The 17578-nt window shown below is 46.4% G+C and overlaps 1 protein-coding gene across 1 annotated transcript in view; it reads left to right on the forward strand.

Annotated features, from left to right (window-relative positions):
• Positions 1-16067, forward strand: part of LOC119107957 (mucin-2) — a 20630-nt gene extending 4563 nt beyond the window's left edge. The window contains exon 4 of the mRNA XM_037231548.1: positions 16007-16067. Within this exon, the coding sequence (XP_037087443.1) occupies positions 16007-16067 (61 nt within the window). The remainder of the gene's footprint in view (positions 1-16006) is intronic.
• Positions 16068-17578: the final 1511 nt, after the last annotated feature.

Consider the following 17578-nt stretch of genomic DNA (forward strand, 5'->3'; position numbering starts at 1 on the left):
TGCACACATCACTCCGGTCCCACGTTTCGTCATGGTCCAATCCGTCCGTAGTAAACAGAGACACCGTTCGCCGCGTTTGATTACAATCAATGTTGTCTGATTTTCCAAGCTCTTGCAAGTTTCCACTGTGTCTATAAACAGTGTGGCTATATTACTGCGCGAATAGAGGTAGAGCAATAACCGTTCAAATGAGCGCTTTCCCATCCTTTTTAGGCTAATTGCCTTTTGAAGATGGATCAAAGGTTTCTTCACGCAAAAATAGCAAATTTCTGTTGACGTGAGTCATGCACATTCTGGACGGTGAACTGTGCCGCTTATGTGATACTATGAACAGGATATTATACGTGACTGACAGGTACACGGAGGCGCTCTAAAAGGCGATTACATTCGGGCAACACAAATCAAACCACATAACCATCGGTATCAGACCGGTTTCTAAAAAGTCATTTTTAATTAAAATACTGACCATGTTGTTGACTGCTCCAGTAGATATTTCTTGGCTCATTAGATGTGGTGCATGGCAGCGGCGCGACAGCATCAGCTTTCAGCCAGCTCCGACATGACAGCGCGCGACGGCATCACCTTTCTGGTAGCACCTACCTGTTGACGCTGCCAGGGCGTTATCCTTCCCGAATCAGACGTGGTTTTGTTATATCACAGTCCTCCTCCTGAGACCTTTGCGTTGCCCCTGAGTCCCCCTCACCCCCCCCCCCACCCCCCCACCCCCCCCCCACTCCCCACCCCCACCGATTAGGAGCGCCTGGCAGCTTCCGCTTTTGGAAAAGAGACCGTCTTTTGGGTTCCTTGTGTTCTGGGAACCAACCACTGTCACACATACTGTCCTGAAAGCCTTTGGCTGCTGCCTGGCCTGGGCGATCCCTGCTCTCAGAGCGAGCGGGGTGGCCTCCTAGACCAGTCCGTGGCGTCGTTGCCGACCTTGACGCCCCGTCCCAGCTAAGGACATGCCGTCCACCCCTGCCGCATCCAACCAAGGGCGCGCTCAGCGCCAGGCGAACGGCAGACGCGCTCTGGCACGCGCCAGGTAAATATGGCCGCGCCGAAGATAGTTTGGTCGAGAGCAAAATCGTGTGGCGCTGACACGTGTCGACCCCGCGCCCCGATCCGGTCCCCCCTGCCATGAGTTAGCTCGGTGTGTCGTGCCCTGACACGCCTGCGCTGGCGGCGCCTCTGCGACGGTGAAGCGGAACAGCCTGACTGGAAGTCTCGGCATCCGACGTGCGCGCGGGGCTGGCGTCACTCGGCTGCCGTCAAGGTCTACCGCAGGCCTTGAGCCAGATACGACGAGAGATTCGCAGAAGCGCAGCGTTTTCAGAGCGCTGCAGTTTGTATAATTGGCAGAGCTGACAGATGAGGTACGTGTAACAACCAGGCGAGTTCTTAGATACTCGGATCTCCTGAAAGCGGTGTTATTCAGTGAGACCTTCGGTTAATGTGGCCACTGCTGACCTTACAATTTAGAAACCCACTTCCATTCATTCTTAAATTTGAAAATCACCCTTCTATGCAGCGGACTATCTTGCCGATAGCCCTCTCAGGCCTACCTTTCATGGACCGCACGGTCTCAAAACGATTGGGCGCCTTTAAACCTTACTGTTCAACAACTGTGGGGGCTTTGAACTGAGTTAGCCACGTTCAACACGATTCCCTGCAGTGACAGTTAAAAGTTGTGCCATTTTGAAGACATCACGTCTTCTTGTGTCTCAGTCAGACGCACGCAAACTCTTGCAAACTACTTTGCGCCGCTCAAACAGAAAATATCCAGGCACGCATGACACCATGGAAGCATTTCACGGATGTCCTCATCACAGTGGGAATACCGCACTTAAGGTCCAAAAAATGTGATCACGCTGCCAATCATGACATCCAATTGAGGTACTGGAATGTTGAGAGCGAAATAGACGTTTGGAAGCAAACCGACCGGTGTCGCAAAATAATGCACATGAAAGATAAGTACAAGCAGCATCGGAATGCATTTTCGGGTAGAAGACGAGTGAAGGTTTCGTAACCGATCTAGCTCAAAACTGACCAGCATAGGGTGGACAACCGAAAGTTGGCAACGTATCAAAGGTGTAAAAAACTGTTAAACCGCGGATTGAATATAGGGGGAGGGGCGCAACCAGGTGCTGTAGCAAAGGGGTGGAGGGGGGGGGGGCAACCATAGCTTGCGATGGGGGGGCGGGGACTAATATTCACGAGCGAATCCCAGCCCCAGTGCCATTACCTATGCACTGCGAACACATTAACGGTCCGCACCAGCACTTATAGGTACAGTAATTAGCGTATCAATGAGCTCTCCCTGTTGGTTTGCCGCGGTGCCTTGACCAATTGCTTCGCTGCGTACACCGCAGATATGCATCAAGTAATTTGCCGGTGTCGTTGCTAGCTGTTGAACTTGGCAGTCTACGTGTCGCTGCCGATGGTAGTGTCTGTGAGATTTAAACCAAAAATAGTTTTCCTGATAGCCATGTTCTGGAATTGTATGGAGAAGTGTGGGGAAAAACTGCACTCGAAGATGACGGAGAGCGGGGAGGGGGAGGGTAAGCCCCATGAAGTCACCTTGGCCGCGCCACTCTGGGCCGGTTGAACTGAATTGTGCATAAAGTTGGAAGGCGCTCTGGTATGTTCATGTATGTTTGTGAAAAACCTTACCCCTCAAAATGTGATCTTGATAAATTTGTCCTCCTGGAACACTTGCTGCATCCACTTCACTAAGTCATTATTTCCAACCAGCCTGATCAGAGGCTATAAGATAATGGAAAGTTGAGCTCAACTCGAAACTCCTGTTCTACTGGGAATGATACTGGAAGTAACCTCATGAAAACCTAGCTACTTACTAGCATTTACCAGCTCGCACAGCATATGACGGACTTGGCTTGGCAAAACAAGACAAACCATTTCCATACCAGCATTGTTAGGCAGGGAGCTTATTCGGCCTTGATCAGAAAGCACGCAAACCGGGATAGACAAGAGTTGAATTGATCGTTTCTAGTCAGGTAAAACTAAAAAAGCCTGAAAGATGTTACTCCGGAAGTGATGCGAAAGGCGCGCTGGCGCTCGGCTGCAAAGCTGCAACCAATTTTGCTAACAGCAAACGCCTCAGTTGCAACGGTTCATGAATGGATGCAAATCCATAAACGATCTGCAGTCCCAACCAGGTCATGTGCCGCCCCTCACCCGGCCGGGGCTGACCTAGGGTTACCGGGACAGCCCCGGCGTTTTATGACTAGACACCGATGCATTCATGTGTCGTCGGTCTGGGGTTACACATGCAGCGGCCGTCCGTCGGGCTCAGTGTCAGTGTTTGCAGCGGTGGCAGAAGTCAAGCATGCAGCGGTCACTTGTTGTTCGTTCCACGGTGTATTCCATGCGTATATAACACCGCTATGGCGTTTTGTTTTAAGCCCGGAAGTGTCCGCTCCACTCCAGTATTTTCTTTCTGATAATATGATGTGCACTTGCCTTACGATGCGGCGATTTCCAGTCATATGCGTCTAACCCGACACTTATCAGGTGCAATACTGAGACATCTTGAAAATAAGAAATGACGTCCGCCCCAATTTTATTAAAGGTTTCAGTCCTGTGAAGTGCCGCTCTGATCTAAACATGTTCTTGTCATCAGGCTATGTCTAACCATCCGTTTCGCGACGTGTTTTAGTTGGTATTTTGTTTTAGTTGGTATTAGCCCTTTTTACGCTGGTGACATTGGACAGAGGTAAAATGTATGACAAAACGGTGTTCACAGGAACAAAACCATTGGAACGCTATGAGTTTTGTCAAAATAGTCAGTAAATGTTGTTCCGGAGGCGTTTCTTTTTTGTCGGAATGCACTGATTTCGTCATTTGACGTCCTCCTGTTCTTTACAAATTTGTTCTGAAAGGCTAGATTAGCGGATGCAAAATGACGAACAGTCACATAATCACCAAAAAACAAAGTTTTCGCAGCGGTCATAGCCCAGACAACACACGATGAAACCCGATTTTGCTTTTCCTAATTTTAGTTCGCTCCAGATTTGGTACAAAATTAGCCGCCTGTCTAATGATGCTAGCGTGAAAACGCCAACAGGACAAAATGAGCGCGGCACGAAGTGATGTGCTCGGACACCTTTCCTAACAGCTCAGGGATATTCTTCATTGTTTCCCTTGCCGTATAATTCTTTATTTTGCCCATATACATTGGGGACCTCAGAGAGGAATGGGGAGGGGGAAATTTGAAGTCAGCATTGGAGGTCCCCAGGCCCCACAGGTATATAACATGACATACTTCCTACCTTGCATTCTAGATTTAAACAAAAACCGTCGTTTAATGCAGCATTGTTTCCAAAATCCTGACGATTTTAGGATAGCAGTGCAAATATGCCTTACCGATTTGCTAGGATGTCAGATGATGCCCGAGTAATGAAGAAAGATCCACTGCGAAGGTTGAGATAATTGCAAGGGGCGTCACTTTATATGCATTTTGTAGCGGGGGAGGGGGGAGGGGGAGGGCAGGCGCAAAGCCCATCCAATGCTGATTTGAGTTCCTCCTCCAATACCCCTCCGAGCCCCCGTAATGCGTATGAACAAAACGAAAATGCAGGGTTAAGTAAGTGCAGAAAAGTTATCCTAGCTCTTAGTCCTCTTCACAAAAAGATTATTTAAAGTGCTTTAAAAAGATAATTTACGACGTTATTATAACGTTTCAGTATATACTAAACACTCTGGCGAGGAAATTGTGATGGCCAGCAGTTTCGCTGATATTCAAGAACAAAGCCTTGCGCTTTCAATTAAGAATGCATTTGATGCATGGAACGAGACCCTATGGATATGTTCGGTTCATGCCATTCCTTAAATTAATCCAAACTATTAGAAAGTATTTGGCCTGGCGATCAGCGCCATGGATCTGCCGAGCACATTTGATGGCGGCTGCGCCACTATCGTTTACATCGATGTTGTGTGTAGCAAGGCGGCGTTTGAAGATCAGTCTATTCAAGAACCATTAATCGTGTAGGTGTTGAAGTATGTAAGCCCCGTAATCCCTGCGTTCCTATAATTAGATACGGGATCAGGATATATGAGCTTGTTTTTCGCATTTGCGTCCGACATGTCAATGCATGCTTTAAAAAATATAAGAAAAATTTCGGTACGAAAAGATATGGTAGCATACCTGCCCGGAAAAGCATGATTCTGCATAAAGCCAGCCAACCACAATTCTATCAAAATAGAACTATTCACAACAACTGTGTTTAGATGTATGCAAAATATTGTCCGCCGAAAACCGCTCATAAAGGGTGTGTCGCTAGAAGACCAGCGTTGAAAACTATTTTCGTTTGATAAGACAGTATCGACAGTCTTATTCTTCGGAAAAAAACAGGATAATGGAGATATATTTGGGCAGCATGTCGTTATCGAAACAATAGCAGAAGTGAAAACAACAGCCGATCCATATAAATCTCCATTCTCCTGGTTTTTCTCCAAGGAATAGGGCTATTACTATTGTCTTGTCTATGTGAATAATGTTCCTCGCAAATGCACTGAACAACATACGTAATTTGTTCCCTTTTCTCAGAAGTTTCTCAGCGTCATCCTTCGTAAAACCGTCATTGGTACGCGAAATACCTAAACACATCATTATTGGTATCATGTCTATGCTGTGCAAAGTAGTATCATGCATCTACCTAATGTTTCGCCATGCCAACATCTTATCTGGCAGGCCCGTCTGCAAATGTTCGCAAGCTTTTGCACGTGATAATACCTCGATTGGGGTAAAAAAACATCTGGCTACGATATCTGCCAGCTCTTAAAAGTGCGGGACGGCCCATATCAAAGTTGGCCCGTGTTTCCCTTAACAGTGTCAAACAGTGTTGCATAATCGTGGCTGGAAGTAATCAACTGCTCATTGATGGAAAAGCACGATCAGCGACAGCGGTAGTCACCAGGGATTACACATCCGTCACATCGTGACAAAAAGTGCTCAAGATGGCCTCCTGTCGTTCCAGGATTCACAACAGCTGAGTCGCTGCTGGTAGTCAGCTGTCCAGCCGACTGTCCACGATAAAGCGTCCCAATTCTGAAATAGGCGAAATATTGTTCTTTTAGCTTGCTTTGTCTTTTTGCATCGATGATGTACATTAAACTGATCGGAACCCGGGTAGACATCAGACGTTGGGGATAGGTTAGGTCAGCTTTATCAACTTAGCGCCCCACTCGATTCTGGAAATTGACATTTCTGGAGAGTTCCTTTCAGTATAACGACAAAAACTGATCTAACATGTGTCGTGGGTATTCGTTTTCGCATTTGCACTTAATAATGAGACACCTCCCGATGCAAATAACGGTAACAAACCAGTTGTTTGGGCAACAAATTGATACAATCCATGAATATCTCACCACCGAACGTATAGGTTCAAAGAGACCAGGGCCACAGGGTAAAATGCAATAAACATAAGTTACACACCAGTCTCAGTTTACTCTCTGAGGATCTCCGACATTAAACAGATCACCACGTCCAACTGCATTACCGTTTGATCAGCTGACCGGCCAGTGGGGTCACGTGCAGCCATCCCCCCCCCCAAAGCACATCACTGTAATCCGCTTCCCATCTCGGCACACTCGGTAGAGGACAAATGAAACGCGCGTAACTGAGGCCATGCACGACGCAGTATGACGATGGCCAAGAGCATGCTGGATACCGGTATGCGTTGTGGTCCTGCTGCATCTGCATGCCTACGCCAAAAAAAAATATTACCATTGCACCGGCTTGCTGTTCACGACATTCTTGGTCTTGCACTCCTGTGACAGGATCAAGAAGACGGCTACTCACTCTGAAGCAGCCGACGTAAGGCTGGCCCTGGGAGAACAATAGCTCAGTCCGGTTGAGACCCACTAACTCCAGTGATTGGTCCTGGCTTTGGTTCTCAGTCAAGGCGTAACTCTGCTAGATAAGATGTTGAACTCGTTTCAAATCGACGGGCATGTCACATCGGGTGAATGGGATTTTTTGCATGAATATCCCGTTCTCTTGGCCTTGGCTGCCGCCATCGGGGATTTACGACGCATTCAGCTGCTGATGCTACACGACTTCGCCTGACTCTCACCTTGGCAGGAAGGGTGGCACCGCGGAGTGGTCGCCATTGCAGAACCTGGGGATCTTGGCTTTAAATGAGCATGATGGCGCGCATTGGTTAAACACCAAGCTGTGTGATGACAGTCCTGATGGATCCAGGCGGCTGAGAAGCTCTCATGGGCAGTTCAGCATCGATCTAGTTTAAGATCCTTGTCTCTCACCATTGCTTCTCCAGAAGCTTAAAGTTTATATCATGAGTTATAAGGTTTTTGGCGCCGGAATGAACTAATCGCTGCGCCTAGGTTGGATCATGATACCTGTTGTCTGGGGCAGGAAGACCTTGGCCAAAAGACAGGAGACAAAGTATACATTTTCGCCAAAGGAAAGCTTGATCAGGCTGCTATGGCTGACGACTTGGGCGTTGGCAACTAGTAAGAGGTGGTTAGCAATCTGTTGTATTGTTTTTCGTGTGGTGTACTTACCTTGGCAGTGATAAGCTTAACGATGCAACGCTCATCACTCCTCGCTTTTTAAGTTGTGAAAAGCCCCGGATAAACAGATGAGCAGAACCCTCTTTTTGGAACTATCATTTTATCTGCGGGTTCTATTGGTCGTTATATTTTAGCCCAAATTGTTACATAAACCATTCTCTTGCCACGTTGATTAGGGAAATGTGACTTTCTGACATATATAACCGGATGTTCTCGAGTTATAAGAGGACAAACGACAGACCTTCCCCTTTATCTTGTAAGGTTAGCCAACCATGAACGCCGCTTTTTACGCCTGCTATCGTAAACCGAGGTAAATAATTTCCCCTGTATCACAAAAGTGGTTTCCCTTAAAGTCAAAATATTATTTTTGAAGATGCATTCTGAAAAAAATCTAGAAAAGATCAGAAGAAAGAAAACATGAAAAGAAGAGAAAAGCATTGCAGCAAGCAGTTCAACTGAGTAAGATGGGTATGGGGCATTTACTAAAACCGTTCTCATTCAAAAAGTGCAAATATTGTCGCATGACTTACGACACGGTAAAGTCAAGTGCACTAATGGCGCCATGCGACTGATTCACTGCAGCCGGTAGCGAAGTACGCTGGCATCATGGGTGTGACCACTACTGGGATCGCTGGGTGCGGACCCCATAAACACTGCTGGGCGTACATGTTTATTTGATACAGCATACCCCAACACACCGACCAGAGCTCAAGTACCAACAAGTAAGGGTCTCGCACTGGTCGCAATGCCATTTGTTCCACCGTCATATATGCAGGCATCTCAGAAAACTGAAATGCCTTCAAATGGCCATATATAGCATCCGAGATTATGATATCCTACTACAACAGTATGGTTATCCTCCCAGCCATGTGCTGGTGATTGGTACTCAAATATCATCGGCCACCTCACAGCAGCTCCAATGATAGCGGCACAGATTGGGATAGGATATAACTACAAAAGGGACCCACACTGCAAAGATTGGAGCACATAAAAGCGCAAAGTCATCTAAAGATATTTTGAACATGACCCCATGCTCCATAGTTTTGATGGCTTGGAGAAATCCGGTTGAAGCGTGACGGTAGTTACTAATAAAGTACTAACATATGAAAAAGAAATCCTACGGTCAAATTATGTCATTAAGAACAAAGTCAAATGATAGATCCTCCGAAACAAAAGCTGACTGACCTGAAAAGGCCTCGTCTATGTTTCCTTTCTTAAACCTGCTTAATTGTACAAAGCAACTATGCCGGATATCATTCTAGTTGATAGCCATTCCAGACAAATTTTGCAGGCATCTGTTCTGTGCATTTTGGGGTTTTCACAGCAGTATGCTTGAAAGTTGTATCTTTTAGGTCTGCTCGGTGCACAGTTTGAAAATGTAGATATACATTTTACAGGAAGACATTTATTCCATTGCTTGCCTCACGAAGAGTTTCAGATTCCTACGTAAAACATGTCGATAAAACATAACAGATTGATAACAAGATGCAGCGAGCAAGTAACTGAACGTCTCCACTGGCAAGTAGCTGCAGCAGCCTACATGCTTTTATCCTGCCAGATAAATATCCAAGCTGACAAACAGATCATGTCACAAACAATGAAGGTGATCAGGTTCATCAGTACCACTGGCGACAACTAGTAGTACTGCTGTTGGCACCGGACCATATCCGGACAGCACCAGCACATTGGTACTGCCGTTGGTTCTGGGCTATACCCGGGCAGTATCAGAGCCAGTGTCACTACTGTTGGTACCGGGCTATATTCGGGTAGTATCAGGGCCAGTGATACTACTGTTGGTACGGGGGTATATCCGGGTAGTATCAGGGCCAGTGCTGTTGCTGTTGGTACTTGGCTACATCTCAAAAATAGCTGGGTATAGCTTCCTAAATTTCTTGTAGGTGTGCACTATTTTGTTGGGATGCGTATTGCTTGAACTGAATCAAAATTGTCGGTGACATATGGACCAGCCTTTAGTGGATTAGAAACGTTAGCCACTACAATAGGGCACATTTCATCTTAATTGGCTTTACTGATGATGGTGCAAGCTAATAGAATAGAAAAAATGAGCATTTTATATATATATATATATATATATATATATATATATATATATATATATATATACCCGTACTACACGTCCAGAACAAGAATGATGATGAACATATTTTGGACGTGATCTTTCCTTGGACCGTAAGACCCAGTCCGAATAATTCACTGAAAACAGACATTTGGGAGCAAACGACAAGCTTCGTTCATTCATTCATTCATTCATTCATTCATTCATTCATTCATTCATTCATTCATTCATTCATTCATTCATTCATTGCTCTCCGAGTTCAGCATTTTGTTAATCTAAAAATACCTGATTTTTTAAATTGCTGATGCTTTGTTTTGTCGATACCTGGTTTTTTCTTTAATTGTTGATCCTTATCGCCTGACATTTTACAACTTTCTGTTTGCACAACATTAATTTAATTGGTTATTAGAATATTGAACTAACTTACGCAAAGGCATAGTCATGTTTCACCTCGGTGTAAAGCCCCTTATCGCCGGCGAAATCTTTCACTTATTTCCGCGATGGACGCCTTGCGATGTTCGCTCCGTTGGGCGTCACATTTGCGAATAATTTATCTGTAACTGGTTGACAGCCCGACGCCAGATCTTCCAGAACCGATGCGTGGCTACAAAGGCGAATATCGGCAGTGTAGCTGGCTATTGGCGATTGCAGTTAATAATAGCAAATAGCAGTCTCGTGATCGGGCGGAATTTGACTGCGACATGAAGCACAGGGACGCGCTGGCCCTGTGCGCGCTTTATTTGTTTGTTCGCCCCAGGTGCATCGACCAAAGTGAAGCAGGTACTTTCCTCTTGAAGCAGAACATCCCCATTGTATGTGGGGAGGGATGTCCACACAGTGCGCTGCAAAGTGCGGAAACTATCGGCCTGAATTTATGAGTATGCTGGTGGAAGCCCAAAGTGGCTTGAAAATATCGTTCTACATTTTACTGGGCTGCGAGGATGTGAGGAGTTGTGTCTGTAAGATGTCTGAAGCACCAGAAGTTTGAGTAGTTGAGGGTGTAGACGTGAGCCGAACTCATCACAATTAGTTCAGCTTGGAGATCATGCCAGTTATATAAAAAACTACCCAGAAACGTACCTTTTCTTGCTTTACAACATGTGGCGTCATTGTAACGGGTCTGTACCGAGTATAAGGCGGTGAACGTGGGGTTGTGTATTGAATGGAATGTTGTTCGAATGCGTGGTCTTCTCGTAAATTGCAACGCTTTTCATGGACGTGTTTTGGTTGTCATGTGGGTTGAATGTTTAGCGTTTAAATTGCTACAACCAGCGACGGAAATGCTGGCGGCCATACGAGGGCAAACAATAGCGGTTGGCCGGTTTCGATCCTGCATACCTGAAACTGGAACATGCACAGAACGAGCCTGATGGCTATCAAGATAACGTTCTAGGCCCTCTTCATTCGGCGAGTCGTAAACTGTTATTCGCTGCTGTACACTCCTCAGTCTCCACGTCCATAGACCGCCTCTGAGGTTGAAGTTTGGACGTAATTAAAGAAAGCCCTTGCCTCCTCATGCCGGCGATTCAAGGTTTGATCACTTCCAGGCTCTCCGCAGTGGGAGGCTAAGTACACTAGCTTGGGTGCATTCTTTCTGAAGGGAGTATTTCACATCTGTATGGGGTTTTGGAGCTGAAACAGTGTCTTGTGGATCATTTGGCGCAGCTCACAGTCTTACCTTTCCTAATACCTAAAATCCTTAAGGTTATGAGCCTCACGCTCGCGAAGATGTGCAGAATATTTCGGGCAGACTTTTTCAAGCAGTGTCCTAGAACTGCCGACTTTGAGTGTAAAGCAGCACCCTATGAGGAATAATTTTTAACTCCTTTTCCCCATATCTTATGTGAATTTTTCACTCTTGCCTGACATTGTCTAATCACACATGCAAAACCCCTATTTCCCTTTCTGAGGTTTTCAGATGGCATCCAAAACCGAGTTCACTTGAAACCACCAAGCATAAAAGATGCTCCACTGAACCTGAACGCATATGGCTATGTCCTGCCTAACTTACATCCGAATCATGTCTATGTATGCACAGAGCAAGGGCACCAGATACCTCCAAGCCCAAGAACCCCAGCGACTCCAGTCGCTTGCACGTATTAAGTTTGGTTTGTTTGCAAAATGCATCACAATCGGCAGCTGTGTGCCAAATGCAAGGTTTTCACGCATCCCATATCTTTTTGGTCTCACCACCACACCACGAAAGCAGAACCTGGTGCAAACGCGAGCAAGGCCTGGGAGAGAATTTTTCTCCACGTATTTCTTTTTCCCGAAGAAACTTGACGACTAAATTGCATCACTCCCGAAGGGCAGGAATGAAAAATTCAAGCAATGTCTTCTAAATTAAATTTACAAGATGAACATCACTATTTGAGCACTTATGCTAACGGATTTTAAGTCGAATCAGCAGGTTACAAACTTTTGCCAGAAAAGTATTAGTCTTGATTTTTTTTTGCTACTTTTGTTTTTCTTGGTACCGTACTGGTGTGATACCACTTTGACTTTTCCTTCCTTTTAGATTGCCATTAGAGATACCATCTGTTACTTAAGATGTTGACCATTTTTTCTGCAAGATGCTCCAACTGCAAATTTGCACGTATTTCATACATAAATTCTATTAATTCGCCAGCCGCCCAAACATGCTTGATATGCACCCAAGAGTGAATAATTCACAGGGAATGAAGGAGACAATTTGAAACACGGAACTTATTTTAACCGGCATTTTTGGCCTGTTAAACCCTCGGTTAACAGTTTTCTTGGTTCATGGCGATGCTCAATAATGATAAATCTAAGCCTTTCGGATGTCTAACTCACCAGGCTGCCTGACAAGCTATCCTAATGCTTCCATGCAGAGCTCTGGGACAGACCTGACGCAGCTAATACAGAAGTGTTTGATGGCGAAATTCTGCCCTCTGGAGATGTTTATCATGCACACCTCTTACTTGTTTCGCACCTTAATCTCGCAGGTTGACGGGCAATTTATATTTAGGGGGCGAGTGGGATGATTCTGTCTGCCAGCAAACCATGCAAAAGGTACCGAATTTTTGTTTTGGGGAGCAGGAAAAAGCCAATAAGTCTCCTGTGGACTAAGTAATTGCTTATCTTACCTGCTTTCAACACGTGATTTAGCACTTAGCAGATTTAGCATTTAGCACACAACACATTTCAACCAGAGTTAGTCATTTTCTGTTTGAATCCATCGAGTTTTGTCTTAAGACAAATTATGATGCCACAAGGCAGGCAATGGGCTTATTTGTTCCATATTCTTGATGATAAGTTGCCCCAAATTTCTTGAAGTGGTCCCTTATGGCTGCTTTTACCAGATGTTTTGTATAGTTGTGATGTTTTGCTGACTGGCAGATGACTGCACTGTGCTAACGCACTATGTCTTTAACACAGGAAGTACTTTAAGCTGCATACAACTTATAATATGAGTTAGATATTAGTATGTAAGAGGTAGACAGACCATCCATTTAAAATGTGAAGCCAACATCTCAAACTTGGTCATTAAATATGAATAAACAAGCATAAATGGACTGACTTTGGTGCAGCTGAAAAGGCTAGCAGCAATACTGGCATAGTCATCTAAAGGTTTGTTATTTTTCGAGAAGAGAGATTGTTTTATGGAGCATACCCGTTATTGCCCTTGAGGATAGGCTAACCATGGCAATCAAAATAAGTGGTTCAAAGTGATTGTAAGTGTTTTGATTTATGTGTTGTGCAGCATTATGTACAAGTGCAGCATCAAATTATTGGTGTAAATGATTTTGTATGTTCAGTACCCTGTCATGAAATTATAATGTTTTAATGTACTCCATTTTACTTAAATGGCCCAGAATATTAAAAAAACAAAACAGTTTTTTCAGGTTTCTGGCATTACGTTCCATGCCAAGTTGAAAAATATGTATTTGTTTGCTGAGCCATTAGTCACGAGTGCATAAATTCCATCGTTTGTGAACTGATTTTTTCACTCCCGCACGGTCTTTTTGCGACGGAATTTTTCACTCTCACCCTGGTTCAAAAGCGATTCTAGCTCCTTGTTTTCAAGGCAACCCAGACTTCCTTGACACCATGATGGCGTAATTAAAGTTCTATCATTTCATTAGGCGCGCGGCGATCGAATTATGCATGTATATATATATATATATATATATATATATATATATATATATATATATATATATATATACATATGATTGTCAAGTCGTTCATATCTGACGTCCGCAAGCACATTCAGCTTTACTGCCTCATACATGTGAGACGATGCCTCGTAACTACACAAACCTAAAAAGACGTGTTCCTTGTTCAATTCGTAACACGATGGTGTTAGTTCGATGTGTTTAAACATAGAAACATACATTTATAACGCATGATTCTATTAATACAACAACGTCGGCCCACCGCGCGTGTTCCGCGGCATCGTCGGCCCACTGCGCGTGTTCCGCGGCATCGTCGGTTGCCGCCAGCGCCGGCCGTAGATCGCTGTGTAGTGTTCCTCAAAGACGGCCGCTTCTCCGAAACCAGAACGCCTAGGGTCACGGTTTTTGTGTCAAAACCTGCCCAATAGATGCTTCATAGATTTCTGAAACTTTGGGCGCAATTCCGCGGTATACCGGAGAGGTATTCCCTCATCGACCCCCTATCAGGGCAGGGGCTTAACCGATACACTCAGCTGAAAAGGGCTGTCCCATTTTAACAGGCTTTTTAATTGGTTAGGCGTACTTAGGCGCGGTGAGCGGTCACATTTTATATGCCAGATGGCTGGGCATGGCAGATATGCCGTGCCGATCATCACTAGCATGAGTACTTGGCGTGATTGGTGTCACATCACATCCCAGGACGAAGGAGCGAAATGGCCATTTTCCGCGTACCCTCGAGGTTCATCATTTCTGTTCATTTTAGGCTCCACCATGTATGCTCTCACCAATTCAAAAAAACTGACATCTAGCTCAGTGAGATGTTGCCGCTATGGGATTGCCATCAAACAGGCTCAGGATCTGGCTCTGCTGTGTGTCAAATGTTACTCTGAGCATGTACAAAAAGTGAGCATTGAGGCAACCGGTCCATAGTTACATTTTTATGTGACGAGCTGGACTACATGAACTTTGGAAGTTAGGAAGACGTGGATTATCATGTGGAATGAATGAAAGTCGATCAATTGTATGGGATTGGTTCGTAAAAACCTTAAGCCGTGCCTTGCTCTATTAGGGAAACAGGATGCTGGAAAACTGGCAAAGGTATGCCTTAGCGGTGACCTTCATCTGATATTTTGTGCATTTTGTGCAAGGTGTATACGGCTGATTTCGATTTCCATGGAGTCAATTTATGCAGCATGATTTGTTTACCATCACTCCACCTCGATGCTCTTGTAAACATTGTCCACCAGTCATTACAAATATTGCAAAAGGGTTCCTTCATAATGCCGCCAATGCGCTCACCATTTATGTTAATTCACAAATTTTGGAGACGTTGCAACCACGACAGAATACGGTGGTGGCACCCACACTGCAAGGCAGGGAACTGATGAGTATCAATGCCACTCAATACAATTGTTCATTTATTATCCAAATATGACGAGATCGCTCGAAACTAGATAAAACATACGCAAACGGATGGGTTTAAACCCGATAAGTTAGTAGGTCACCGGTGTGTTCTCTCTGCCTTTGTCGCAGACGACTGTGAACGGTACACGATTTGAACTCGTGAACCCAAGCAAGATCCCAATGACCATCCAGCGAAGATGACATGAAGCAGACGCGGAACCTTCCAGAAAATTCTGGACCGGAAAAAGTATGAGGGATTTTACTGCTACACTTCATGCATTCGACCAAATGTCCACTGCCGACCTCTGCTGCTTGTGTCCGCCGCCTAGTGCGTCGGACCTCCGACTGCCGCGAGCCCCACCAGACCACCCATCACCACCGCTGTAATGGTCACAGACCGCTGGGCCGCCGGCTGTGGGGTGCACGTCTGCGTCATGTGTCGGCTGGTATCGGTCGCAGCGGTGTGTGTTGTCGGCCGCCCGCGTAGCCCTCTTGTGACGTACGGAGGGGCCGTCGCTGCGGCCGGCCGCGGCGCCCTCTCGTGGCGTACTGAGTGGCCGTCCCTGAGGTCGCCCCCGGCGCCCTCTCATGCGGAGTAGCAGTCCGTTGCGTCCGCCCGCTGCACCTCCCGTGGCGTAAAGAATGAGCGAACGCATCCCTGCGGCCGCCCGCGGCGCACTCTCGCGGCCGGCAGTAGGGAGTGCGCCGGGAGTGACCGTGCCCCGCGGCCGTCTGCGGTGCCCTCTCGTGGCGTGAGGGCTGTCCATCCTCGACGAACGCCTGACCCTGGTGACCCGACCCTGGTGACCTGACCCTGGTGACTCTGGTGGAGCGCCTTCCGACTGCTGCGGCGGCACGCCACAGTCATCCGGTTCACTCTGAACGTGCTTTAGAGCGGTGCTGACTGGCACTTGTGCGCTTGGCGCCGCATTCAGCTACTGTAGCACCCTCTTCTCTCCGATAGGCAGCCGCTCGCAGTGCCATCTCGCGGACATTGGGAGCGGTGCGATGACGCCAACAGCGCAGCGCCGTAGAGGCAACGGTAAATTTCTCAAGTAGAGGGCTGGGGGGGGGGGGGGGGGAGCTAGGCGTCCTTGTTTTCACGTCTTCGCCTAAGTGTGTCAGACTGACGAAATTTGCATAGGTGCAGCTTCCAAAGATGTCTTCTGCTCATGCTACTGGTTTTCTGTCGTCGGCTGTTTCGTTCTGTTTCGTCGTTCTGTTTCTGATGGACGAGATGAGAAAACTGATTTTTTCCCTCTGAACTCTTCTTCCGTGGAGGACGGCGACGGTAGAGGCCTTCGACCCACTGATAAGCAGGAGATTGCGGTGGAGCCATCGACGTTCCCCTGGCGCGCTGTTGGCAGTCCGGCCGTGACTCTGGTCCAGTTGCTTTCTGTGGGAAGGGGAACTGGGTACGGAAGCATTTACTCTGGACTGAAATCTGTTGGGTAGACTGCCTAACTACTTAGGTAGCATTTTAATATGCATTATTCGGAGTAGCTTATGTATCTTAGAATTTATGCTTAGTGGTAAGATAGCGTTAAGTATCGGCTCTTGGCACCCAAGGAGTATCAAGGCTCTAACTCTCCTCGACATATATACAACCTTTATATATTCTTCCACTCTGGTCGGCCTATGGATGTTATGGCAGTCCTGTTAGGCTACGCCATGCCAGTGGATCGCACTGGAATATTTAAAGATGGTTCTTATTGGAGCCTCACATACCTTGGCATGGATTAACGCCGCGTTCAAACAACTCAGATGTTATTAAACTGTTGTTATCGCTTTAAACCCCGCAAACACCAGCATTATGCACCGGATCGGCGTCGTCAGAGTAACAGCCATCGTTACGCTGCGGCGATGTTTGCAGCGGCCGACGCAAGAGGGCAGGACCAGTCAAGTTTGCGGCCGCTCTGCGGTGCCTGGGCGGCGGGCTGACCTCGTGATACGAAGACGTGAATCGGGGCACGTTTGACTCGCGCCTGTATGCAATTGGATGCAGATATTGTCGGATTGGAACTATTCGATTCATTTCAGAACAGCTCACCATTATATGACACGCAAAGATGGCAAGAATATCGGCAGGCCACGCCACCAGCGCACAGTTTACATGAGCAAACCCACTACAGTTGCTTCCAATGAAACAGGCGTGGGTCATGTGTGAGGTTTGCAAAACGCCACGCGCGTATAGATGGTGGCGCATCTGCGGCGCGGGGTTTTCATAACGTCATACGCGTGCGGATGGGGGTGCCATCTGCGTCGCAGGCGTTTACCATGAGAGCGACTGAACGCAATCAAGAGCAAACATGCATGTGGAGATGATAGTGTGCTGAATAAAAATATACGCGGATTGCACTAAACAGCATTGAGCAGCTAGCTACCCGCCTGCGGTTGTTATGTA

Source organism: Pollicipes pollicipes, unplaced genomic scaffold (genome assembly GCF_011947565.3).
Source record: "Pollicipes pollicipes isolate AB1234 unplaced genomic scaffold, Ppol_2.1 Scaffold_6686;HRSCAF=7923_pilon_pilon_pilon, whole genome shotgun sequence".
Lineage (NCBI taxonomy): Eukaryota > Metazoa > Arthropoda > Thecostraca > Pollicipedomorpha > Pollicipedidae > Pollicipes > Pollicipes pollicipes.